We start from the raw sequence: 25,487 nt of genomic DNA on the forward strand, positions 1-25,487 counted from the left end.
ATACTAAGTAATTCTTAAAAATATAGTATCAGAACAATAAAAACATTTTTCTGCTGCTAGAACTGCTCATACCAAATTGGGTTTTACTCAGTAGGAATCTGAAGTGTCTATAACAATTCTAGGCGGTACTATTAAGCAGTTTTTTTTTCCAATTTAAAAAAAAATACTAGTTTTCATTTGTAAAGGATAAATGCTTTATAATGAAGTATTATTTTTTAACTTTCTGGAGGAAAAGAAGCCTTCAATGTGTCTTAACATTTCAAACTGCCAGATTGATCAATATTGTCTGCAAGATAGCATAGCTACTGCAACTTTAGAATAATGTGTTTTATTTTCTACTTTAGTAGTACTTTTGCTCAAAGTTATATATGTAGTCATATAGATGAAATAGAATACCAGTTAGGGAGAAGGCAATTTGAACCAAATAAACGATAGGTCATTCCTTCTCTGACCTCAACTATACTTCTATTTTTCAAAACTTGGTACTAATATTTTGTAACATGAAATGACTCCCTAATATTTTTTGTTAAAAGTATTAACAGTCAAAAGTACATTTCACTCTTTCCCTATTCACTAAAAAGCTCAGGAAGCCAATTGAAATATGAAATCCATTGGCTCATACATCAAAATTATGACTATGTCTATCCAAAAAAGAAGATAATCTTGAATTTAAGATGATGATCTCTCCAGGAAGATTAAAGGGATTAACACTAAAAAAAACAAAAACCCACGACTGTTCATTTTATCAGCTATAGTTGCCCAGTTCCACTGAGACCAATCCTGGCAATTTTTTCCCATGCAGCTGTATGTTTGTTAAGAAGATTGGAAGCCATTTCTTTATAACTTTTCCCTTTTCTTTCTCGTCTTTCTTTTTTGCACTTTTTGCACTTATTATTTTTCTTTACTTTCCTTACCTTTTATTCTTTTAAAATCTCTCTCTCTCTCTCTCTCTCTCTCTCTCTCATATGTATATGTATATGTATATGTATATGTATATGTATATGTATATGTATATGTATATGTATATGTATATGTATATGTATAGAGAGAGATGACTGAAAGGGGCCCAGATAATCTGCTTCCTCCTGGGCTGTTTGAAACTGCAGCACAACAGCCATCTTGACAACATTCCTTAAAAAGGAAAGGTTGGATATAGAATGAAAATTGTCCAGAACAGTGGGACTAGTGATGGCTTCTTAGGAGGGGGTGGACCACTACTTCCTTAAGTATTGCTGGAGCCACCCCCTCTCTCAAGGATGCATTTAGCAGTGACAGAGTTCACCTACAGGTCATCTCCTGAGAGGCCTGAGCCAACCAGGAGGATCTTAGTTCTATCCCACATATGGCTGGGTTCACAGCTCGGAGAACCCTATCCAGTTCCTCAGTAGTCACAGGATCAGATTCAGCCCAGATAACTATGCAAGACTGTGCTTCAGAGGACCTTCATCAAGTCCAGATATGAAAGATTCATAATGCCCAAATGTATAACTGTCTTGATTTTGTACCAAATAAATTTTATTATTTTTGCAATACAAACTGAGGTTATTTACAAGTTTATATGTTATGAGTTTACTTAACATGACTTAATATCCAAGTGTTGTTACCAATTACTTACAACCCAGAAGAACAAGTAGATGTTGAAATCTACGCTCAGCCATGGAAACTCATGATAACTTTTAGCCAATCATGATTTCTCAGCTCACCCTTCCTAATAAAATTATTATTGTGAGAAAACTCTGAAGGAAGAAGTGTTATGTAGTCTGCATTGTTCTCATGGAGGAAAATGTAGGATAAATATAAATAAATAAATGTACATCATCTTGATCTCTTGGAGAAAAAGAAAAGACATGAATCCAACAAATAAAACAATATATAATCAATATCAGTTATTTACTGGATATACAGACATGTGAAGAAAGAAGGTGGTAGTTGACCCCCTTAGCCTGTCTTGTTTGGAATATGCAAAAAGTTTGGGGGTGACTCAAAAACTTCATTAGATTCAGAAAAATATGTAAAAATTGGTTGGTACAATGTGCTCATTCACTTGCTTGCCACCCTTATATCTTCATTACTTCTTCTCTTCCACTGGGTAGAGTCCGAAACAGTTCAGGTAGAATCAGCAGCTGCTCCTTCTCTTCCTCAAGGTTGCTGGTCCTATTTCCTTCTATATAGGTGGAGCATACGAAGGCACGGGACTTTGGTGGTTGCTGTAGGCTCATCTTGCTCATGGGCCCTGGCAGCTGCTCAAGCCTAAGAAACCATCCATAACCTTATCTAGCTTCCTAATTGTTTCATTCAGGCAGGGAGACCTGAAGTGATACAGATACTGTTGGTCACATATACTATTTTCTTTTTTTAGAGAAAGAACAAAGTGAAGTGTTTGTTTTGTTAGGCATATTTCTTTATGGAAAGTTTGATGCCCTCCTTTTGACACCAGTGGTAAGTAGCATATAGTATTTTGTTTTGAGGCAGAATTAATGACAGGAAAACAGAGCAGTGTTACAGAGACAAGAGAGTGATGACATAATGATGTTAGCAGCATTGTCCCATTGTCATCAGTCCTGGATTTTTAGAAGTATCTTAATATTCCCTCTGAGAATTTCCAAGACACTAGTTTACAGATAAAGTGTTCAAATCCCGCCATATTTGTTTTAAAACAAACAAAGATGCCTACTTGGAACAGATTAAAAATGCTAACGTACTAGGCAAATAATGACCTAACAAAGCCATAACTCCTGATGTGCTGTTCAAACTGCTTGAATGATAATTGTATCTGCTTTTGAATCTCAAAGTACATGCTTTAATTGTTAATATAAATACTGTTTTATAATTGTCACCTGATTTTGTGCAATGGCATGTAGAAAAATTCCACTGAATGTTTACAATATGAGTTTGTTAAAAGGTTGACAGACAAAAAATACTGAGTATTTTATAAAAAATTTAAGACAAGGTTAATTTTTCAGATAGAATTTCTTAGCCGCGATCTATTTATCTGCTATGTTACATCTTTTAAATGTTTTCATATTACCACTTGAAATGTGAAAACATTTTAAATATATTTAAATACTTCATATTTCATATTATCATTTGACTTAGAGCCAATTTGGTATAGTGGTTAAGGCACCAGGCTAGAAACCAGGAGACTGGGAATTCTAGTCCCACCTTAGGCACAAAGCCATCTGGGTGACCTTGGGCCAATCACTCTCTCTTGGCCCTGGGAAGGAGGCAATGTCAAACCACTTCTGAAAAAGCTGCCAAGAAAACTGCAGGGACTTGTCCAGACAGTCGCCAGGAGTTCTGACTGACTCAAAGGCCCCAAATATATATACATACACACACATACACACACACAACCATTTACTGACAAAATTGATTGTACTTGCTTTTTTTTTTAATATAGTAGTTGGTTGTGAACTGTTGAATCTGAAAGAAGAAGTGTAATGGTAGCAAAACAAAACCTATTGCATTATCTGTCAATCTCCCTCTCCCTCTCTCTCTCTCAAGTTTTTGTGCCCTTCTTCTCTAATTTTCTGAAAGTGTTTAGTTGGCCACAGCCTTTTATTAATATGTATTTGTGTATCTCTCTTTCTCTTTTTTCTCTGTAGCTCCACCCATTTTCTTATTTTGGCCATACTCATTTTTTCTGCATTTAAATAGGGAAAGCTTTGTGTTTTTGTAATGAAGACAGCAAAAACATGTAAGTGTTTAGGAGTTTGCAGTATGACATACATAGAGGTTATTACAAATAAACAGTTCTTATCTGAGAAGAGAAAATCAAGAAGAAAACTTTCATTATGACCTATAAAACATGTCAATAAAGGAAGAATGAAAGTTTCTTGACTACACCGGTAATAGGCACAGTATAAAATTACATGTATGCGGGTCTCAATAGCATTTACACTGCATGGGCAGGTTCTTCTACACTTAGGACTTTACTAAATCTCCCATTAAGAACTGAGGAGAGTAAAACATCAAACTTGGCTCTTGATTGGGCAGGAGAGGCTAAAGTAATTAAGTATCTGCCCAGTTCCCATCTGGAATAAGTTTTGCAATCTCTAACGTGGGCTGGAATATGGCTGACCTCACTCTGGAACTCTTATCTTGGACCTTTTCTCTAATTATTCTTATAGCCTGAGTGTATTCCAAAATAAGCAGTTGGTCAAGTGGCAAGCCATAATGGGGAAGTTTCCCCAGAATTGCTTGTTTCCACAAAGATTGAAATCATTCTGTCAGGACTAATGGGATCAGTCCTGATTGGAAAAAGTGAACCAATAAATGAGTTGCTTTGCTTCCCTTCTGAAAATCACATTCAATACACATCTTGGCAATTGGAAAAAAGTTCACAAAAACATTATTGTAAACCACCCAGAGTCCCTCTGATGGAAGGAGACGGGTGGTGGCAAATTTGATAAATAAAACAAACAAATAAATAATTTGTATGCTCTTAAGTCATTTATAGTGAGAGAATGGTCCCAGCTGAGCACCACACAAGATTTGGACCAAGGGCGTTGCTATAAAAAGTTTAAGAGCTGCTTGTATACAGCTCTAGTTCCTAACTGAAGATTTTGAAGGCAGATTCTGATTGAGTGTTAGAGAAAATTTCCTACAAGCAGTTTGACAGTGTAACCAATTACTCAGAGATGGGGTGGGCTTCCCTTCAATGGATGTGTTCAAATGGAGGCTAGACAACCATTGCCTCATTGACTAGTGAGTTGGACATGATAATCTAAATGGCCGCTTCCAACTCTCTGATTGTATGAAAGTGCAGAGTTGCTTATTTTTGGTCAGAGATCAATTTAGCAGTTGGATTAGGCCCATATGCTCAAGATCTAGTGATATACTGTCTTCTTAGACTAGAGAACCTTCCCATGTCTTTTTAGAACCACTGAGAGAAAAAGTATGGTCTTTAATGTCAATATATTCTCTAAAGAAATCTATAATCTTCAGATGTTAGAAGAATACTAAATTTGTCCTGCATAATCCGTTATTGGACTATTTAATTCAATGGCATTGGCAGTGGCCCAGACGCTATCACACGAAGTAAATCTTCAGTCTTAAGAATTACTTCTAAGGAAAGGAAGGAAAAGAATACTTCAGGGAGGTAGTACAGTAAAGGTTTTCTGTCCTTGCAGGTGAAAAATGAAACAAGATGTAATTAAACACCAAATGTATTGATAATATAACTATAATTAGCTGATCTATTTCTAATCCAGGATTCTTTTTGGCCTCATTAGGCAATAAAATAGAAATTTCATAAACAGCCTCTTTTCCTTTCATTTGCTAAGGGGCTATTTGAGTTGGCTTCAGATCTTCATTCTCAAAATGAGTGTTGCTAATCTAAGCAGAAGGCTGCAACATATTATCCTTTGGAAGAATTAATCTGTAAACCTCTAGCTGAACTATATAAATGATTTGCATCTTCCATTGAAAGAAAGGGTTAATCTCAAACTGTTTGCATACTGACATGGATCATGCATTGGTGCATAAATAAAAAGATGGAAACCACATGAAAGCAGTAGTTGGGTTACCACACAACTGGATATGCTTAAGATTGAATGCTTCATAACTCTAACTACTGGGGAGCTACAAACTCTATAAATAACCTTGCAATTGGTTAAGACCATATTAAAACCAGATGAATGGAGACATCCATGGGGGGAGATGGGGGAGCATTGTCAATGACTGCTATACTCTATAAAAGAAATGTTATTGGAATAGGTCTATAATTTAGGAGCAGTTCCTTGTGAGGCAGTAATTCTGAATCTATGCATTGAGGAGATGGGTTTAAACAGAGATCATACACAAAGGAGAAACATATGTAATTTCTCTCCTCCTTTACTCCAAAGAGTAGTTATCTATTATCCATTCTCAGTTCCTTGGCTTTTCTTCACACCCTCAGTTTAATTCTTGGCCAAGCAAAGTAATCTTTAGGTTTAAAATGATATAACTTCTCTTCTATATGCACCTAATTCTTTACTATTGCTAAATATGGATTGGATCTAGAATGAGAGGAATGCTATTCATGGAAGTGGGGAGAATTCTACCATTTTCTTGCATTCTTGAAAATCTCTTTGGGGGAAACCTTTAGAACAGTGCGAGAGGTTGCAAGGGAAATCTATGGATATAGTATTCTAAATATCAGCTATTTTTGCACAACATGCTTATTCATGGTTAACTTAAACAAGGTCAATTCAGTTAATCCAATTTTCTGTGTTCATATTACATACTACAATTTTCTGTGTTCACATTATGTACTAAATCATAATGTAATGCGCTCTACATAGGGCTACCCTTGAAAAATATCCGGAAGCTACAGCTGGTCCAGAATGCGGCTGCACAGACAATCTTGGGTGCTCCAAGATTTGCACACATAACACCTTTGTTGCGTGAGCTCCACTGGGTCCAAGTTTGCTTCCGGGTCCAATTCAAGGTGTTGGTTATCACCTTTAAAGCCCTACATGGCATGGGACCAGGATATCTGAGGGACCATCTCATCCCTATTACATCGACCCGCCCCATCCGGTCATGCAGGGAGGGCATGTTACAGGCCCCATCTATAAAAGAATTCCATCTAGTGGGGTCTTGGAAGCATGCCTTCTCTGCTGTAGCTCCCACCCTTTGGAACATCCTTCCCCCAGAGGTGAGACAAGCCCCCTTGCTCCTGGACTTCTGTAAAAGATTAAAGACCTGGTTTTGTAGGCAGGCTTGGAATGGGAGGGCAAATAATTACACCTGGGGATGGCTAGCGCCATGAAGTGATCCGAAGGGACCTACCACACTGAAGGTCTGATTAAGATCTCTTCGCCATGTAGATTTTATTATATTTATATTTTTATTGTATTTTTAATTGTAATGGTTTTATATTTTAATCTTGTTTTATTGTAAGCTGCCCAGAGTCCCCCCGTTGGGGAGAGATGGACAGTGAATAAATTTATAAATCAATCAATCATATATTAACCACACTGGCAGGGTGTGTACAACCTGGTAGGCCATACTGTGATGCACTTGCTTGTGATTCAGTGTATCATGGGAATACAGCTATTGTTCTTGAACTTCTACAAATACAGTTCAGGGAGGTTCATGGGGGGTGTGGGACTGGAGCAGTTGCACTAGTCCTGAATCCTAAAGGCTGCATATGGTTCTGTGCACTTCTTTTCCTCCTTGGGTCTATATCAAGAATTGGGATTGAATCCCAAGCACTGTGCTACTGAACTGTGAAAGAAAGAAAGTGGAATTATGATCCACCAAAGGTAACAGTTATGGCAATTTTTGTATGTGTTTCTCCATTCTTTATTGTTCAGTGATACACTATCATTATCAACTTTCTATTGAAATTTTCCCACATTAGCATACAATCAAATATAGTGGAGTCTGTCTAGATATGTTGGATAAATAAACATGGGAATTATTCATAAGCAAAAAAAACAACAACCCTATAGAGCCAGTTTAGTGTAGTGGTTAAGGCATCAGGCTAGAAACTGGGAGACCACGAGTTTTCTAGTCCCATCTTAGGCACAAAGCCAGCTGGGTGACCTTGGGCCAGTCACTCATTCTCAGCCCTGGAAAGGAGGTAATGGCAAACCATTTCAAAGAAAATTGCAGAGACTAGTCCAGGCAGTCTCCAGGAGTCAGAAACTGACTCAAATGCATCCCCCCTAAACCACTATATTCATTTGAATCATATTTACATATAATATAGTTTAATAATATCTAAGATTAAATATTATCAATATATTCTACCAGTTGTTTACTTTAGTGCTTTGTTTTGTGAATTAATTTAAGTTCACTTCCTGATTAAAACCCCAGTTTCAACTGTCCTTTTCCTACTTCCAGCCCTGTTGAGCTCTCGCAGCGACTTTCACCAGCTGGTGCAGAATGTGCTAGGGGTGTGTGATGTTGAACGTGGCTGTCTCTAACGGAGCTTCCCAGCTTTCTGAGATGAATTATCCTTTTTTTTTTCCCCCTGGCAGAATTACTTTGGCATTTTCTGAAGTCTTTCCCCTAATCATTGACCTGACTGGAGTAGAGCAAAGAAGTATCTTAATTGCCTCCCCTGAAGGTTTCTTGCTGCTGACTCCAGACTTTTTCTGGTCAACCATCTCTGTCTAAACTGATTACATAGGTGAAGTGCTTCCAGTCCCTATTCTGCACTTGCTTAGACTGATAAGGAAGGACTCTGTAATGGTTGCCTAATCCCAAATACTCAGTCTCACAAGCTCGGGCTTAGAGATAACTGATTTATTAAAGGAATAGTATGCAAATACAGAGAAAGCTGAGAATGAGCAAAAGCGCGCCAAATACAAACTTAAAAGCCTTGCTTGTAAGCAAGTTCCGCCCCAATCCCTCGTCAGTGCGCACCCCCTCCCAGGTGCTAGGAACCGTTAGACGCGCCTGGGAAAGTAACCTTGAACAGGAGCGCAAACCCAAACACACATTCCAAGCCCTCAAAACAATGGAGGGCGGAGAAATGGAAAAACCCCTGAACGGGCGAATGAACACGGAACAGGAGTTGACATGTGAAACGTTACAATGTTAACAGAACATTGAAATGGGGAACATGACAGACTCTTACCATTGGCCAATATGTATGAGCCAATAATGTCAATAAAGTGTTATTAAGGCTTACCAGAAAATGACTTTTTAATTCTTCCATACAATTTATAACCTGACAGTATTAACTTGATCCCACAAGCCTTGACCCACTTAATAAACATAGCAATTGTACTCACAATTAGCAGGCCACCAGCAGTAAACGTTAACTTTTCTCTGTGGTGCCATATGCAATAATACCCTAATTTTATTCCCACATTAACATTCCTGTCCTATGAGGTAGAATAAACTAAGAATGGTTGAAAGTCACTGAGTCAACATCATGATCAAAGGCCAAATAAGGTCAGTACATGGTCTATTAGAAGAAAGAAGGATATAGACAGAAAGAATGAATAAATTAATCAAAATTATCTACAGCCTATGATCACCTTCCTTACTGTTACGAAATGGAATGGATTCCAGCAGAGCAAGCACAAACTGAAATTCTGATAGACCAAACTTCAAAATTTAAAAATTATTAATAATTATCATAGTAATATTTTAAATATTTTGAAATTCTCCTTTTTGCAGTCAAAGGCCACATTTTGTGTTTCTTATTATTATGGTTGATCATACAGTCAGCCAGATGATGATGATGATGATGTTTAACAACCAGTGAAAGCTGCAAGAAACATGGCCAGTTATATCTGTACTCTCTGGGATTTTTCGTTTGTTCATTTCTTTTAGGGAAAGTAAGGGGCAACATTGGTGCACTCAATCTGTTCATAGAGATTCATAAGCTTATTTTGTCCCCAAGATGAAAAATTAAGTTTGGTTGCAAAAAATGGTCAGGTTGTGTGTATGTCCCTTTGGCTGCAGTTTGCAAATTTTTGTTGGAAATTATTTGTCATATACCTTTGAGAATCACTTTCAGCCTCTTATAGGCAACTCTAAAACAAACAGATTGTAATCAGCACATGTTCAATTTGTCTCTCTGTAAGTTACATGAATAGCCATTACCCAAATGTTTTTGTTAAGATCTCTCATGTTCTCTTGACCTCTGCCCTTCCTAGCTTATTCAAGCAGCTTTCGAGGGGAAGAGGTGTTACCGCCTAATTTCAGAGAGTGGTGAACACATCTTTGCATGATAAAGTGTTGTAGGTGATCCTGAAGAAGGCATCAGCTCCTGAAGAAGCCCTCCTTGATCCATACTGCCAACTATAGTCCAGTCATAAACAACCATTTTGGGGTAAGGAAAGCAGTGTCCGGCAGCTGCAGTTATTTTTGGAGAATATTTATTATCTCAATCATTTTCACTCTGTGTTCAGGCTTGGTTTTGGAACAGAATCAGCCATGGTTGCCAGATAGTTGACTGTCAGGACCAGGCCTGCCTCTGCCTCTGCCTCTGCCTTGGATTCGGTTTCACTTTCCAAGTCAAGGAGGAATTAGAATCTTATCATGCTGGAGTTGGAGAAACGAAACTCCAGCACAACTCAGCAGAGTGGGAAGAATCCATGACGCTGATTGGGCGAGATCCGGAGGCGGATTTGAATATGCCAGTCAGCATGTGCCAGAGGTGTGCTGAAAAAGGTGTGAAGGAAAAGGCAGCCCAATTGGCTGCAGGAGACTCCAAGCGCGCCAAGGAACAGGATAAAAGGCTGCAGCGCAGACAGCGTGCTGCCAGGGACAACCGATCCTCTAGACCTGCAGCTTCAGAAGAAGAGTCCCTACTGACATCAGAAGCGGCATCTGTGATCGACGAAGAAGCAGCGCCAGACTGGAATTCTGAAGAAGGGATCCAGTGTCACCCTAGCCCAGCAGCCTGCACCTGGCCTCCAGCTTCGAGAGCTCGCGTTGCCTTCAGTGGAGCAACTGAGCCGAGGGTTCTTTGCGGCGGCGCCCATCAGCAGTTTACTACAGCCACTCTTCGCAAACCCCTGCAAATTTCAGGGAGTGTTGCTCACCTTGCTCAGGATCTGAGTTCATGGCACACACGGTGCTTCCAGCAGAACCCAGCCTAGTTCCGAGTTCCAACCCTTGCTCCAAGTCTCCTGCCAAGCAGATCCAGTCGAGTCCGGGGCTTCCAGCCGAGTCCAGCCTAGTTCCAAGTTCCAAGCCTTGTTACAGGTCTCCTGTCTAGCGAATCTAGTCCAGTCAGGATTTTCAGCCAAGTCAAGTTGAGTTCTGAGTTCCATTGCGTGCTTTGAGTCTCTTGCCCAGAAAATCCAGCCCAGTCCGGGGCTCCCCGCTGAGTCCAGCCCAGTGCCAAGTTCCAGGTCACATTCCTACTTGTCTCCTTCAGAGATCCAGCCCAGTCCAGTGATTCCAGCCGAGTCCAGCCTTGCTCTGAGTTCAAGTCCGGTGCCTGAGATTTTGTGTTCAGTTGAATGATTGTAGCCTTGCATCCTGATACATCGAGTTAGCCATTCCATGTCATGTTGTTCCATAATTATTCCAGTTCAAGATCTGTCTCCAGTCCTCGTGTTCCAGTGGGATCCAGTTCCCTCCCAGATAATACCTAGTGCTGCCTTGCTACATTGTCTAGCCTTGATTACTCCAGTCTCCTCGCTAAAGGACTTATTGATTGTAAATAGTTCTTAATAAAGAGTTTTATTGAGAATTGATCTGATGCATGGTCTGAACAGGACACTGACATTCAGTAGAAGACTGAGGGAATGAGGCTGTTGGTTCTTCTTGACCCATCAGGAGCTTTTAATGTCACTATTACATCCTTTTGGACTGTCTATGCAAATAAGGGGCATTGTGTTACAGTATTTCAGCTTCTAAAAATACTCTCAGACATTTACTTAGGTGTTTGTGCCCCTTGCACCTAAGTCACTATTTAGTCCCCAGTAATATTTAACAATTATATGAAGTTGCTAAAGACTTAATCATCAAGAGTTTGTGGGCAAAGATATAATCAGTACACTGATTATATTCTCTCTGCTTCTCCATTACTTTGTTTAGAACATGAACAATCAGAGGTTGTTCATGTTCAGCAAGCGTCTGGTTGCACTGATGGGGTGGACGAGAACCAGTAAACCTAAACTGAATTCTTGACCAGATTGTTTTCTGGGATTGCAAACTGGGGCATTTGCCTTTTTAATGAAACTGGCTGTCTCAAAAAAGAAACAAATGAATAAGCAGTAAGTAGTTTTGAGATGCTCTTAGAGTCATAACTTTTACTAAAGGGACAAGTGACCTCTGTGATTAGAAGTGTTTATTATTGGCTTCAGTTGGCATATCAGTTATACTTTTTCCCAGCAGGAATGGTTAAACTGTAATGGAATGCCATATTTTGACTCCTTTTATGAATTCTATGTGGGTCTACCTTGTGTTTGTCCTGGAACCTGCAACTAGTTCTTGACCCATTTTGCTGAGTAGAGCCGTGGCTATGCACACTCCATGTTGTTAAAGCAAATGCACTGGTTGCCAATTAACTATTGAGCAAGATTCAAGGTTAGGATCAGGATACCTGTCAGCCCCTGTATATTTGCCAGTACGTTCTTGCTATTTCATAGACATATTTTGAACTTTATAAAAACACACTGCCTCAAATCAGGCAAATCTTGGTTGATATAATCCTTCCAAGTTTCATTCTTAAAATATTGGAGTATTGTCCATCATTGGTTTGGAACTTAATTCCACAGTACTTTGAGTCTGAAGGCTGCCAAGGGCTGCCTTTTCTAGATACTCCTCTCTCTGTATGTTTTTGAACCTGACCTTTTTATGTTTGTTTGTTTATTCTCTCTGGGCTTGAACAGAAGTATAAGCAAAAAACCAAGCTTCTGATGTTTTTTTAAATGCATAGTGTAGGATAGTTTAGCTTTAATCTATTGTGTGTGCATGTGTGTCCATGGGTGTAAAGACAATGTGCTGGAATTATTGGCACGTTTTGCAACTGGAATAGTGTCCACAGAGTGTATAACATTCCCAAAGGCATTTGCTTTGTGGCTTCTGTATATGACCCGCATTATTAGGGAGTCTCAAAACTGGTTGTTTAAATAAATGTTGGTAACTACTAAGCTAGAGTCTTGAAATAAAGGGTATTATATCATTGTCCAAGTATGCCTATTTCAGCAGAATGTATTTGTTTGTAAAGATTAGGGGGAAGAAAAAAGGCCTTTCACACAGTTAATTCGCATGTATGCCATTTTCCACTTTAGCCTTTGCATATATGTCAGATGTGGAAAGAAAAAAAAACATGTTGAAATAATTTGGCAATGGTTATAGTGTGATTAGTCATGGTAATCTAAAAGGGAGAGTTGCCTGGTATATTATTACATTTCTTATATTGTTTTTCAAGAGATGGATGCAATCAGTCATCTTTCACAGGGTTTAAAACACACATACACACAGTTTTTGCTTGCTGGCAAGTAAACTGTTATTTAAGTACACAATTGACTGCATTACTGAAACAGTTTTGTTGAACTTGTCCAAGTATTCTCACATGCTTAAAGATGGTATAAATGTCATTTACGGTAGGCCATTTAGTTCAGCTACATGGCATGAATTCCTGCTCCCCTGATCTAAGTGTCCCAGTTTATTTTATGGTCTTTATGACTCCTTTTTGATGGAGCGATCAGTAAAAATTTAATGACACTATAAAATAATAAAAATGTCATTAATTTACCATGGAGCTTGGATGCAGTGGTTGTAAAGTTACGTTAATAAACAGAATACTTTTTATGTTAAAAAGCATTGTTATGTGGCAATGAATAAATAACACTTAAATTTAGGAGCAATTTTACTGCTGGTACCCATGTTATTATGGAATAACCAATAAGTGTATAAAACATAGTATAGTATGTAAATGGTAGTATATAAAATTTTATGAAAATATACTGTGCACATCAAAAATCCAGCTTTTACCTAAATGCAGAGAAAAACCATTATTGTGTGCTTACTGTTATCATTACTTTTCTTCCCCAAGATCACAATTTTATATCTGTTCTGAAGTTTCCAGCAGTTTTGCTCTCCCAACACCTCCCATGCCAGTAGATGAGCCAACACCCTCTTTTGCTTCCTTAGCTGAGTACACTAGGCTACTCCTGCTCTGTCCTAGAGGAGAACATTGATCATTCTCAGCACAGAAGTATGGACAAAGTTATTAATGGAAGGCAAATTAAAAAAATAATGTTTGAGGAGTTGACTTACTTGGTGACTGAAAATCTGGGGGATAATAATCTCATAGTCCATCTGTCATTACTGAGGTTGCTCCATCATTGATGTGATGACATGTGAATATGATGGATGGCACAGCTTTGTGGTCTGGAACATTTATCATTTATCAGTGCTTACTAAGGGGGGCTTTATCATTTAAATATCTTTCTTTAATATGCAACATCTAGCCCATATATCATAATTTCAAAGCACTTAACCAACAGTCTTGGAACACAGCAAAGCAGGCTTAATTTTTTTTCCATAAGTTTTATACTGCCTACATGTTTGTGCCTGACAATGCATAAGTAAGTGCCTAATCGGGTCACTGAATGGAAAATGAAGATTCTGTTGTTAGCAAAATAAATCCTGCCTTGATTTGCTATCAGTCCACCTTAACAATAGCAATGCCTGCTTTTCAGTATAATCCAGCATCTAATTTCTAATTTGACAGAGGTTGTAAGCCCTACCTTTAGTCTTCTTAGCTTCCAAGTAATCGTGTCTGAAGTTGAATTCAGTTCTATGAGCACTGTGTCTCTGGAAAATTCTTGAATGTTTCTGTGCACTCAAAAACATGCCCAGGGCTTTGGGAAATATTTTATTTTAGAAAGAACAGAAATAAGACCAGAGTATACACAGTAGACTGACTATGCAGGCATGAAACATGATTTCTACAAAACACATGATTTTGTCCATGGGTACATTTGGACAATCATGGACATCTTACTTTATATTTATATATTTATTTTTATGGGCCTACATACTTGTAAGTAAGAACTAATATAGAATCAGTGTGGACAACATGATGACTACCTTTTCGCTAGGATATATTTTATATGTAGATGCATAGTCTGCCAGTTGTGCTCATTTATAATAATTTGCTTAATTTAGCTCAGTTTAAAATACAGTTATTTACCTAAATTGTCTTGCCTCAGAAATTCACATATATTTGTACAGACCACCAATGATGCTATTGAAATCATTTTTCTTTTTTATTTCTTTTCTATAAAATTAATAGCTGTTGCTGTTTTTCAATAGAAAAATGAATGCAGGTATATAGAAAAATACAGATACAGAGAGAACTATTGTAGTAATACTTTCTTTAAAAAATGGCATGTTGATGATTATTAAAGAATCATAAATCCACCCAGATACTTTTAGTTATTACCATGCAAGTTTCTCTTCCTTACAGTTCTGTGCCCTATCGTGTAATTTTATCTTTTCCTTTCTGAATGTCAAAATATTGATATTCTTTCAGAAACTTTCCTTTTAACACAGAATATTTTCTGGAGAGAATCAAAGAGAATGAATGACTAGAAAGATACTTCAAATATGCATATTGATACAGAGACGGTTCTGTTGATTTCTTTTTAAAGTAGAATGTTTTCTTTTCCTTTTTTAAAAATCAAACTGAGGTTCTTTTACCAGGAAAACCTCAGGTACCCTGTTAGCACACCTTATGGAAAGATTCATGTCTTAGTAGTGCAGGTCTAAGACTGTTGGGTATAAAGTATGAGAAATAAAAATAGGGGAAGGAGGATTGCGTGGCTGTGGTATTGAGAGTGCATAGGGGATCCAAACTCTCTGAAGAACAAGCAATAAAAACAAGTTGGGGCAGCTGACCAAGCAGCCTTTGCCAGAGCTGCTTGTCAATTTCCCTGGGCTTTCTGATTAAAGAAGCTCCTGCTGCCAGATTGTCAAAGACTCCTCCATGCCAGGCTAATAAAGCCACCGAATCAGTCCACTAAGGAGTCAAACTGGAAATAATGCAAATGCAGTTCGTCCTGGACAATGCCAACATTTATGGAGAGGTAAAGCCTTTAGTATTATACTGCCCCCTTTCTAAAAACTGGAGTTTTAAAATGAGAAACTCCTGGCTGAGCTCTTGCAGAGGTATAGAAATGGGCTGAGGAAGAGAAAATAAGGCTTTTCCTAATATACAGGAATGGGAATTTATCACCCATCCACCCCCCCCCTTTTTTTGTTGTTTGAAACTGCTAAGGGATACTTTTCTTCCTTTCCTCAGAGAATATGTAAAAAAGGCTTCAGTGGTCCTGAAAGTATGCAGTGTTTCCCTGAAAAATAGAAAGACTCTCTTGAGGAGTGATGGGGGGAGAGTAGAGGTAGAACTTTAACAAACATTGTTTGTCAGCTGTTGGGTTTTAGCTTCTCCAGTCACTAGACTGATTTGTACTTTGAAATGTAATGTGCATATTGCAAGGCAGAGATGCTGCTTTGGCTGAGGGGAGCTAAGGCCATGCGATGACTGCCTGAAGAGTGTATGGAAGGACTGCACAGTTTTGCCAGGCCTGGTTAGACTGTGATTAGGTATGAGTGCTGAGGAAAAGGGCTGGGACAACCAGCATTTGCTTCTTTGGAACACGCACAGATTGAGGCAGCCCTTGTCAGGCCAAGCTGCAAGCAACCCTGCATGCAGTCTCATGCCCTGTTCTATTGCTGGGAAACCAACATTGCTGTTCCACACATACACAGGCTGCATACTTGCAGACTAGGTGCTACTGTGGCCACTGTAGGACAGGAGCGGGATGGTTAAGGCACAGATACAGTTGTATATTGTTAGATGCTAGATGGCCAGGCTGTGTCACACCTATTGTTCATTCTAATTATATTAGTTTCCACTAAATTTCCATACTAAACTAGAAGTAATGGTAGTTCCATGTTATTTGAAGGGCAACTTTATTCATACTAACCTTCCTGTACCCTTAAAATTAGCATGATGGCCATACTTGCGTGTTCACATATGAGACCAATTAAAAAGTTGTTCTTTGCTTGTATCTATTTGCTGTGATTTTGATGTGATCCAGCAAGGTCCTTCTTATATCTATTGTGTATTAGTTAGGCACAGTATTGTTTTTTTTCTTCTTCCTAAATGAGAGAAAGCAAGAGCCTCAATTTGGTGTAGTGGTGAAGGTGCTGGGCTGAAAACCAGGAGACTGTGAGTTCTAGGCTTGCCTTAGGCATGAAAGATGGCTGGGGTCTTTGGGCCAGTCACTCTCTCTCAGCCCAACAAACCTCACAGGCTGGTTTTTGTGAGGAAAATAGGAGACAAGAGGTTTAGGTATGTTTACCGCCCTGGGTTACATATAAAAAGGGTGGGATTATTGTTGTTGTTATTTAAAGATTCTCATTTACTAATCTACCAATGCAGTACAAATTGGTTACAGAGCCCTGATTAATAAACAGAATATTAAGGAAGTTGAGCAAATGACTCAGTGTTGTTCTTGGAGTTAAGTGTGTACTTGGTTTTTTAAGGGCAACAGCAAGTTGATTAGATCTTTTTTTGTGAAAACATACTGTTTTCTTTCCAGTATCTAATATGTTCAGTGCAGAATTAGTTCACCAAACAATAGAGTAAAGAGCAATCAGCACTCTTGCTGCATTATACATTAAGTTTAACAAATAGATTGTATAAACAAAACCAAAAACTGATATTTCATAGCTGTAAATTCAAGATGATGTGACATTCAAACACAATGCCATGTTCAAGTTTAAGAAGTACCCAAAGGCATAAAAGAACCCTATTATGTTTTTGTAGTAATACATTAATAATAGTCAGATACAAAAAGTAAGAAAATATTCTGCTGCCATGTTATTATAGATCTTTTGCCCTCTAGTATTTGGAAACCCTGGTTGACATCAAATTATCTCTTGATTATTGTTTAGTGATGCAGTTTTACTATATAAGTTTGCAGCACTCAAATTTTATATTTTTCAAGGAAGAAACACTATCTTTTTCTTCATAGCTTTTTTTTAAAAAATCCCATTGAGGTTTAGTTCAAATTCCTAGGCAAAATAATAGTACTATTTCTGTCATCTAGTATTCCTTTTTTGAAATACTTGTCTTTGAAATCCTCTTGCATAAAATTCACGCTTGTATTTCTCAAGGGTGCTACTGCAAATGCAGATCTCTAGGACTAGGGTGTTGATTGTGCTACTGGTTATTTTTCCCACTGAATTAGTAGCAAATTTTAATAGAAAGTCCTCTCTAAGTCCTGAATTTTAGTATTTCTGAAATACAGACATCTTTTCATCCACGGTCATTTAGGAAAGGTTGATTATTCATTGTTGCTTGGCAGTGATTTCTGAAGCTTCAATTGTAATTAATCCTGACTGAATCACAATAAAGCTTACCTATCCTGCACTCATTTGAACTGACTGTGTTGTTGAAAGCTGCACTTCATTATCTAGCAATAGTTGATTTTTTTCATTTTAGCATGCAAGAATTCAGAGGGAAGAATCCAAAGATGCAGGGGTACCTGCAGGGAGTGGGGCAAAGAAGTCAAGATGTTGAACACCAACATACAATCAAAGCCCCACGCTTTTTAGTGTGTGTCATGATCCCTCCTACAAAGATGTCTTCCAAAAGAAGAAGGCTTTTACTGCCTGCAGAAGGACTCCTAACAGTGCAAGAACCTTGCATGTGATCATTAAATTCACTTCTATCTGTTCCATATAACTCCTTATATTTGGCCTTACTATATGTTACCCAGTGCCTTTTGTTAGTTCTTGCATACTTCCATTGTCTGGTACCACATCTCTGGATTCAAGCTTTATAATTCTTTGCAGGGGTTGGAGGGGTGTGGTCAAAGTGTATCTTTGAGAGACTCAGTGAACCTAAAAATTTTTTGATTTCTAAAAATAGTTTATTCATTGCTAATGTGGGGGAGCTGCTACTTCTACATAATGTCTGTACTGAGACGACAATACCAATGGGATGTAGGAAGTTTCTTCTCACACCAACACCACCCTTCTAGTGCTGCTAGCAATGTTGAGAAGTTAAATAACTATACTCTATGTACTTACTACATGGGTTCCCCATTATCCAGTTTAGCATTACTCCAAGACCAGGGCCGCAACTGGGGGGGGCAAGTGGGGCATGTGCCCTGGGCACCACGCTGGGGGGGGTGCCAAAATGAGTGCTGGGGGGGTGTGACAAAATGGGCGCAGAATCCATGTTTGCCCCTGTCCTAGTCATCACATGAAAAAAGGAACCATGGTGCCAAGGTAACTTGTAGATTGATTTCTAAATTCAATGTACAGTTGTATATTAACAGTTCTTAATAAAGTTGTTGGAAACTTTGAATGTTTGAAAACTTTATTGCAGACTCTAAAGTGATAGCTATAGTTAAACTACTCTCTGTTTCTCTTTTGTTTTAAAGCCCCAATCTTACAATTATTACTAGTACTAACAAATGCATCAATGCCAACCATGGCATTAGACAATAAACTGGGGTACAAAATATGATTTGGCAAGATGAGTGTGGAAGCAGAGGTCAAGAAAGCACTGGATATTAAACATACATGAACACATTTTAGAAAAATTGAACACTGTCCTTTTTCTTTGGCAGGAAAGAACACGCTTTGAGAATTTAGGCCCACAGCTATCAGGGAAACCCAGTGAAGATGGAAAACTAGGTCCAGGAGTCATTGATCTTACAAGGCCAGAAGATGCAGAGGGTGAGTTACTGGAACAAATAGACTGAACTGATAAGGACTGCTTTCTTTGAGCACTTTGAGTTGAATATATTAAATGATAATGTTGCAGTTAAGTCCCTGTGCATAAGTTTCAAGCATTTTGCATGGCTTCTGGTGTCATGTACAAGTATAACATCTGGTTTCAAAATGGTGTCATACAATATGTATTTTTTGGTTATTATTTAGAGGCTATTGCAACTGTTCTTACCAAGCTATCCCAGGTTCAATTCATATGTCGCTTCTGCTGACTAATATGTACATATAATTGCTCTTGAGTAGGGTGATATAATCCTACTTACTTCCATAAGCAAGTAACATTCATGACCATATTATGAGTTCTTTTTTCCAATGGTGCTCTAGTTACAAGGCATATTGCACAAATATACAGTATTGTGACCTGGTCATTTTGTTCAAGATATGGGGAACAGTCATCTGTTACCTCCAGATGTGGTGGGAGATTCCAAGATTGTCTTCCTTTGCTGATCTACATGTGAATAAATGGAAATAAATGGAAATATTGAATCCAACTCCCTGCTTTGTGCAGAAATCCAGATTAAAGCATCCCAGATAGATCCCAACTTTTACTTCAGTACATCCAGTAAAAGGAACCAACCAGCTTTCTGCGTAATTGGTTCAACTGCTAGGTGCTCTTGCTTTACGAGGTAGGATTCATTAGTAAGTATTAGTAAGTAAGTAAGTATTTGTAAGGTCATTTGAATGGATTTTACTGTACCTTTTCACATACATTTTAATTACGGTAATGAAGAAAAAAAACTAAGGAAGTGAATTATCCAATTCATTGACTGATTGCAGAATTAATTACAATGAAGTTTTAATCTTCAGATGAAACTATAAGGAATGTTGATAACTTATTGATTAGATATATATAACTTTTTTGTAAAAATGTTACCTTCACTGGTTTATAGCCCCAATTCTGTTCAAACCAGTGGAAACCTTCCCATTGATTTCAGTAATCAAAGACTGTGCACCATAGTATATATTCAAATTAGTTACTTGATTGATCAGTTAAAAACATTGCCATTAATCAGCTAAAAGCCTTTAATTGGTTAACAGCTCTATTGGAAATACTGTTTATAAATGACTACGTCAATCATATTTTAGGATAAATTTCCATTTCAGTACAAATTATACCTTATTTTATTATTTTAAACTCTTATTTTTATCATAGTTTACAGAATAATAAAATAATGCTACAGAGAACAATACAGAAATATTCTCACCTCATCGTTTTATTTTGTTTTGATGCAGCAAAATTATCCTGGAAGACATCTTATGCACAGACACAAGTCTATTCAAAATATTAATCCTAATTGTGCTAGCAAGTACATCATGTAATATAGGAAGACTCTGTTAGGTTCTTACTAAAGAACATTTTGGAAGCACTCAGAGAATGAGGAATTCCACTGAGTCCAATGAATTCAGCTACCCACATGGCTGCCATGGAGTCAGCTGTATAAAGGTGTATTTGCTGTGTCCAATTGGATTCATCCCTGTGTCAGAATTGAGAAGATGTTTGCCCTCACAATGCCATGGGACATTTGAGGGTCTGACATGGGAGCAGGGAACTTAGGCCCTACTCTATCAAGGCTTCATTATTGTACACCTCAACCAGTTCACCGATGGGGCAGTCCGAATTATGAAAATTTCTGTCAGAGCTGTCTGGATCCTTTGGAACTGGGCTTCTGAATATTTTCTTTTACAGTGATAAATAAATAATGAAAAACTGTATGCTAAAATACAATTTTAAGATATTTGAATGGGTTTCACAAAAAATATACAGAAGATTTAAATGAATAATTTTTATTTAGTCAATATTAGGAATGCCCATTAATGCCAATGCATATTAAATGCTCTTTTATATAGGGCTTGCTTTTTTATATATGTCAGATGTCTCTTGCTAACGAACTGGACTGGAAGCAAAGAATTCAAAGGAACAAGTATATATTTGCAGAGTAGGAAAGGAGGCCAAAGTAGTAACAAAAGAATTTCGATCAATAACTTTTATTTTCCAGTGAGAATCCATATATGTCTGCTATTCAAACAGCTATAATCCTGCTTGCTTTCTCACAAAGTTAACGCCATGGAGAAGAAGCCTGCCTTTCTGGAGGGGGGCAGCTTGCACCTGAAAAATATTTGGAAAATGTTCAGTAGCTGTTTTAGCCCTGTGTGAAACAACTCTCATGCTGACTTATAAGAAAAAGATATTCATAGTTCTATTATTTGTTACTCTCCTGAAGTTTTTCTCCTCTAAATGTAATTTCTTTAAAACAGTTCCACCAATTAATAGTAATAACATCTGTTGAGGTGAAATTATTTTATATTTGAATAGCATGTTACATTCAAATACATAATACATATTTTGCATGTTCTGTGCAACCATCTTTTGCGTGAACTGTGACAACTGCAATCTTTAGCATAAATTTCATGTTTGTGTATGTGTGTGTTTCTGCCTGGGTTGTACATATATGAATTCTCCTTATGGATAAATATATGGTGAGCACTTTAGAACAATAATGCCTGAATGGTACCAGAACCTATGACCAAAGCATTGACAGATACTGGTAGCTGCTAATGTCACAGTAGAGAATGTCTTTCCAAAGAGGAACAAAGCTGCCTTTCCTTTATACATAAAGTAAGCATATATTCACAATCGTAGCCTCAGGTAACATTAAATGCGGGTATTGGCTGGCATGTCATGTGCAGGCTGTTTAAGTAGTTTTGCATTCCCCAAAGTCCAGTCTGAAGTCAGTAACAATATGCAAATCAACCAGATGAGAGGACACAGTGTTAATTTCTAATCTCAGTAACCCAGACCTCTCTTGGGGAGGCCTGAATTTTCCTGTCCGTCAAAATATAGAACCCTTGATGTGCCTGCTGTTATCCCCCCAGCCCCAGATACATCTAGAAGTCAAGCCGCATGTGATGATGGGATGAGTCAAAGCCCCTGATTTCAGTAATTTCCTAGTAACATTATTTAACTATTTAAACATCAATAGAATACCCCAAATGTCTCAGTCGATGAGAAAGGACACAGAGTGCCAAACTCTCCTATGTGTTTGCAAGATTGCAAAAGCAACAGAATATTACTAGTTCCTTGATATTGAAGATAGCTTAAACTTTAAAAATCCATGGCCTAAAGCTTATGGCATAATATATTTCTCCATCTAAAAAGTTCTCGTGATATTTTCTTGCTTTTGATGCACCAGGCTAATATGGCTATAAATCTGTATTCTGCAAAAAAGTCATGTGGTTTGTCCTTGATAAAACCAGATATATTAAGTGGTCTTATCAGACTGCCTTTGCACTTTGAACCATAGCTGAAAAAAGATGTAAAGTGAACATTAATTAGACTTTTGGGGAATCTGCTAAAAGGCAAAGTCTTCCTAGAGTCAAGCTATAGATGTATTTGCTACTGCTGTTTTCTGGGGTATTTTAAGCTTCCTGGACAAGGGTGTATTTCCTTGTGTTCTCCCATCCAAATGCTAACTAGATCAGACCTTGCTTAACTTTTCAAGAACTGCCAAAATTGACTATGTACTGTCACCTACTATTACCACTTTAAGGCAAACCAGCTTTTGTATGGAGTTTATTTGAAGACTGTTGTTTGTTTGTCAGCAAATTAAAAGATACGGTGAAATTCTTGGGTGGAGCCCCAAAAATATGTGCAGTTGTCTACAGCAAGAAGCCTAGGAATTCGTGTCATTATTTCCCCAACAGCTGGAACCCCAGTTCTAAAGACTTGCAATTCATGTGAAAGTTTTGCATACGAAAGGCTGCCTGCTGTAGATGTTGTGTTCTAAGCCTAGAGATCATCTCTTCAGTTAGGTCATCAGTGCAACACTGCTTCTCCGGTGTTGGATTGAACAAGTGACGGTAACATCTAAACAGAGATCTGAAACTCTTTGCTCATGGTTTTTCTATATAATCTTCTTTTGGCCTAAGGGGGAAATGTCAAGTAATGTTCCTTGTTGGCTTTTCATTTTCGCTATTTGTCCCACACTGTAATGTTAGAACAATTACGGGGAGTGTCCTCACTTCTGTTATAGAAATTCTGAGACCAAGAAGTTTTTTCAAAGAAGCTACTTCCAATTTCATCTACTGTATGTATTAGGAGATAAATCTGTATTATTTTCAGGAATTTATATTTTTATGGACCCTTGGCAAGACATTTTAGAAGCTCTTTTCCAGTTGCCACGCACTCATCACTATTCCCATCAGACTGCGGTGACATATTCAGAGCATTATCTAGCTTTTGCAGGTCTGCTGCCCAGCAGGGGAAAAAAATAGACATCTTACTTTCTATTTGAAAATATTAGTAACTTAAAGTGCCCTATACGTCAAAACTTTACAATGAGGAATAAAAAAGAAATGGCACATGGTGAGGCGGCCAGAAAGCCAGTATCATTTATCATTGGCTCATTGTGAGGAATGGGGAGAGAACCAGTTCAAGTTACTCCCATTTCTGGCTCAGCTTATGAGTAAGTTTGAATTTGCAGAACAATGAAAGGTGCCACACTCAAGTAACAAAAGGCACAGCTGCAGTGACAATGTGAGCAGCCTTCAACTTGGAGAACAAAAACAAAAGAAATTCCCCTTGAAAAGCAAAACAGGTTTCTGACCTATCAGAAAAAGGGAAAGAAAAAAAAAGTGTGTGAAACAGCCCCCGAGTTTTGTGCAAACTGATCAATTGTGGCAGCCTGCCAGCAGAATCCAAAACTGTGAGGTAACCTGTTTAACACCCTCCTCTGTTGAGGTGTAAACAGCAGGAAGTACATGGATGACAAAGCACCCTCTACTTCTGTGACAGTGCTTCATAAAATGCAGGGGAAAGAATGTCTCTTGTAGCCAGTATCTGTCACAGATAAATATTTAGGAGAGTTGCTATGACAGTTGAGAGAGAGAGTGAGAGAGTGAAAGAGCAAGGGAGGAGAGAGATCCTGAGACAGAAAAAGACAAAGACATTTTTTCCAGAAAGAATGCTGAGAAACCAGCCCATGGTGACTTTGTTCTTTGTTCTCCATACACTCTTCTGTCTTATCACAAAGGATTCACAATGTTAGTACAACTAGAAATATTATTTTATATATTCCTATATATATATTATAAAGTACTTTTATATAAAGTACTTTATTTATATAAAGTACTTTATATAAAAGAATACAGGGCTCCTTTACTGAGGAACATACCCAGGAACTGTTTCCTTTTGAGCTATACAACACTTCAAATGAGCGACAATTTGGAAGAAGTAACAATTGCCTCCTTTAGGATGTTGAGGCTGGCACTGGACTTTTCAAAATGTTGGCTTTGCTTCTTTTTTTGAGAACAAAATAGATTCTTGAGCCAAGCTGTAGTGCCAAAAGAAACAATACAAGACACAGCTGTATATGGAGAGAGAGATGTGATATGCCTGAGCTTTTCTGAAACAAATGCTGTTTTGGGGCGGGGGGGTTCCATTCTGTTACAAACAGGTGTACTGATATACACTGGAATGTGTTTTGTTATGTGTGTGTACCTATGAAGCAGCATGTATCATAAATATTAACTGGGAAACTTGGTTGAAACATGAACACACATGTTTCCCTACATGGGGATTATTTTTAGAGGGGAAACCGTAATATATAACTTGTTCTTAGAGAAGTTTTGTGAATTTCTATTTCTTCATCTCACTGTAAAACATAAAGTGTAATTGATTGGAATGTGGGAGAGTTTTCCTTCAACAATTGTCATTACAGATTTATATTTTTGCACTCCTTCATTTGATTAAAAACACAAGGGGGTCAGTAGCATCATTTCTTCCTCTTGCAGTGCATGCAGTAGAGATAATAACTGTAATGGGGAGCCCATACATGTGTATGGTTTCCCCAAGATTAGAAGTCAGGTTCCTTATAACCAAAAGCCATAAGGACTTGACAACCATCCTATCCCAAGGCCTGGGAGAAAAAACAAGTTTTAACCTATCTGAAGTAATTAGATGGGAGTAGTACACCCGCTTTTCCTAACCTCACCGGATAGACACAAATATACAGAGGCAAGCAGTGCCTCAAGTAGCCAGGCACTGTGCCATGAAGGACTTCATCGGTAATAATCAGCACCATGAATTGCACCTGAAAGACAACTGGTTGCCACTGCAATTCATGAAGTACTGGGGATACTTGGGCATACTGTAGCATGCCCATCACTGCTCATGTCACTGCATTCTGGACCAGTTGTTGCTTCTGGAGCAATCCTGTGTACAGAACAGTACAGAAATCCAGTCAGGTGACCAAGGCGTAGATAACTCT

At 38.1% G+C, this 25,487-nt stretch overlaps 1 protein-coding gene across 6 annotated transcripts in view; it reads left to right on the plus strand.

Moving 5' to 3' along the window:
• SOX6 (SRY-box transcription factor 6) overlaps window positions 1–25,487 on the plus strand; it is a 389,110-nt gene that overhangs the window by 345,981 nt on the left and 17,642 nt on the right. For all 6 annotated transcript variants that reach the window (XM_063289410.1, XM_063289408.1, XM_063289412.1 and 3 more), the window contains exon 12: window positions 19,059–19,167. In XM_063289410.1, coding sequence (XP_063145480.1) covers window positions 19,059–19,167 — 109 coding nt within the window. The remainder of the gene's footprint in view (window positions 1–19,058; window positions 19,168–25,487) is intronic.

The sequence above is a fragment of the Candoia aspera genome, chromosome 1 (genome assembly GCF_035149785.1).
Source record: "Candoia aspera isolate rCanAsp1 chromosome 1, rCanAsp1.hap2, whole genome shotgun sequence".
Classification (NCBI taxonomy): Eukaryota; Metazoa; Chordata; class Lepidosauria; order Squamata; family Boidae; genus Candoia; species Candoia aspera.